This window comes from Formica exsecta, unplaced genomic scaffold (genome assembly GCF_003651465.1).
Source record: "Formica exsecta isolate Colony F162 unplaced genomic scaffold, ASM365146v1 scaffold562, whole genome shotgun sequence".
In the NCBI taxonomy this organism is placed as follows: Eukaryota; Metazoa; Arthropoda; class Insecta; order Hymenoptera; family Formicidae; genus Formica; species Formica exsecta.
Window position 1 is genome coordinate 8,511 of NW_021852868.1, and position 2,690 is coordinate 11,200.

General features: G+C 37.7%; 1 protein-coding gene across 1 annotated transcript in view; it reads right to left on the minus strand.

Moving 5' to 3' along the window:
* Positions 1-399: 399 nt before the first annotated feature.
* The window catches only part of LOC115242072, a gene marked incomplete at its 3' end in the record, with an annotated part of 241,921 nt that continues 239,630 nt past the window's right edge, over positions 400-2,690 (minus strand). Inside the window, exon 5 of the mRNA XM_029818106.1 lies at positions 400-636. Within this exon, the coding sequence (XP_029673966.1) occupies positions 400-636 (237 nt within the window). The remainder of the gene's footprint in view (positions 637-2,690) is intronic.

The following is a 2,690-nucleotide window of genomic DNA, read 5'->3' on the forward strand; positions in this document are numbered from 1 at the left end:
TGTGCTTGTTAACTGTAAGCTACTCGTCAAAATATCAATTTATTCATTCATTTTATTATATATATATATATATATATATTTAATGTTAATTTGTATAACATGTGTTAAACACATAATTTTTATAACACGAATATGATCTCTCTCTCTCTCTCACTCTCTTTCTCTGTCACTCTTTCTCTCTCTATGCTTTATAAATCTGCGCTCAAAAGCGAAATATCCCAAAATCTGTTTCAAATCTGAATGAATCTTGAATGCAATAAATATAGTCTTGTTGTGCATTACAAATAAATTTTGCAGTAATAAATCATTTTTACAATAAATCATTTTACTGCAAAATTGATTACCACGTTAATTGCATCTCAAGATCTCGTTTGCGAGATATTATGAAGAAACACTTACCGCATTTACCGCGAAATGCCACGGTGATGTTAGCACCTTTCGTACATGCGACCCGATTTAGGTCGCACAACGTCGAATAGTCGATCCCATCCGTGCCGCAGACAGGTCCCGAACCCTCGTGATCCCCTAAATTTGGGCAAGATTCCAAGCATTCGCAAATCGCCTCCTTACCGTCCCTGCTTCGCACACATTGCGAGCCCTGCGAGCAATTCAGCTTCGTGCAAGGATCCTTGATTTCTGCAAAAAAACCATCAAAATCTGATATTAATTAGCGCCATGATATAATTAAATTAATATCTAACAATATAATATAAAGGTATTTAATTTTCTTCTTTGAACGATTCAATTAATAATTCGACGAGAAACGTTAAAATATGATATTAAGTATACACAGATTTATTTACACTTTATACAATTGATGTATTTGCATAGATAGCTTTCATCGCACGTTATGTGTAACGGTATGAAGTATTAACTTTTAATAAATTAATTGTTATGTAAAGTAATTTATGAAAAGGCTCCGCTTTTATCCGACAAATAAATCCGACAAATAAATCCGTGTATTAAATTAATTTAATTACAGTCGATGACATATCAATCACAGTTTCATCAAAGTGAAAATACGCCGGACCTGCCCTGTGCAAGACGCACGTCTCTCCTATTCCGTGCGATAATGCGCGTTCACCGGAAACGGATTGGTAATGGCGTGATAATCCGTTGACGAGAGCGGCACGATGTTACGGTCAATCCCGCTGATGGAAGCCGCCGACAGCTTCGATTTCGAAGTAACGAGACGAAAGCCAATGACGAATAGGATGGGCAGCGCCTCGCCGCGAGTACAATCACGAACGATACGTGCAATTTAATGCTCTCGTATTCGCGGGATTGGAATCGTCGAACCCAGTTTACGACGGAAATGTCAAGCGTAAATGTAGAGACCTTCGTCCCGACGTGCACAGTACGCAAAATGTTCACCCGTCAATTTTGTGCACATATTTCTCTCTGGAGTTTAATTTCAAAATAAGTCGCAAAGCTTTTTCAATATTTCTATCTTTGAATTCCGTCTTGAAATGTTCATTTATATTTGTAGCTTCTAAAAATCGAATAACTCATTAATTTTTTACAAGTTTATTCTTATAAAATAACAAATATACGCGATGTATTGTATCTTGTGTCACTTGTTTCGTACCTGATTATTTTTAATCGTTTATTTTTACTCATAGTCAATTTTTGTGCTTTATGATTAGGTATCGCGACGCGATATCGGCTCTCCCGTCTAAACGACAAAAATACGAAAATCTGTTTTTTAGCGGTGACGTGTACATCGGAAAAATACCGCCGCGCTTAATCAACAATATTTTTTTCTGTAACGCGAGTCCACATTGCCGAAATGTAATTGCGAACACGACGCGCGACGTAACCTACCTATCTAGCGCCGTAACGCGCCGTGAAATTAAATCGGTGCGATTCGCGATGAATAAACTATCGTCCGCCGGGATTTATTCGCGACGAAATTCACACATGGCGCCGCATTTTTTGCGGCGCGACGAAAAAAAAGGGGGGGAAAAAAAGAGAGAACGGGCGGGACCACTCATAGCGCGGGCTCGGTTCAGCGTCCCGGATCATTAACCCTGTCGGATCCCTAAGGACCGACCCAAAAGAGTTCGCATGCGGTTTCGTGCTCTGTTAAAATTTTATCGCGCGTGCATGAGCGAAATTTGCGGTCCCCGACTGAACTATTTTCCGTCGGGAGTGGCGTCGTAACCAACAAGATATATCTCTCGACGAAGGTGGACATGATGGTTTTTATACGCTCGGTTACTGCATAAATTATTTATCTGCGACACGCGTGCGAGAGGTTGCCGTGTGGAGCTTTCCGAATATCTTTTTTTTTCCTTTTACTTCAAAAAGTAGAATTACATGTAGCTGAGAAAATTAATTATTCTTTAGAAGCATGTCGAAAATGATAATTGATTCTTCTCTAATTTTGTTCAACATTTTACTTGTAATTTGCCTGAAACTCATTTTAAACAATTTATGATTCAAAATATAAATCTATTTATAATTTTATTTGCGTGTATCCTTATATATGTATATTTTATATATGCGTATCTACTTTACTTATTAAAAAAAGTTTTCTGTCTCTTCTGTGTCTTCTGTGAATTATGTAACATGATTATAAAATATTTAAATAATGTAAAATATATAAATCTCGCAAAGATTTATTACGTACAGCTTGCATGGCCTCACGCAAGTCGATGGTTCTAGGCCGCGCTATATATACGCTCTTC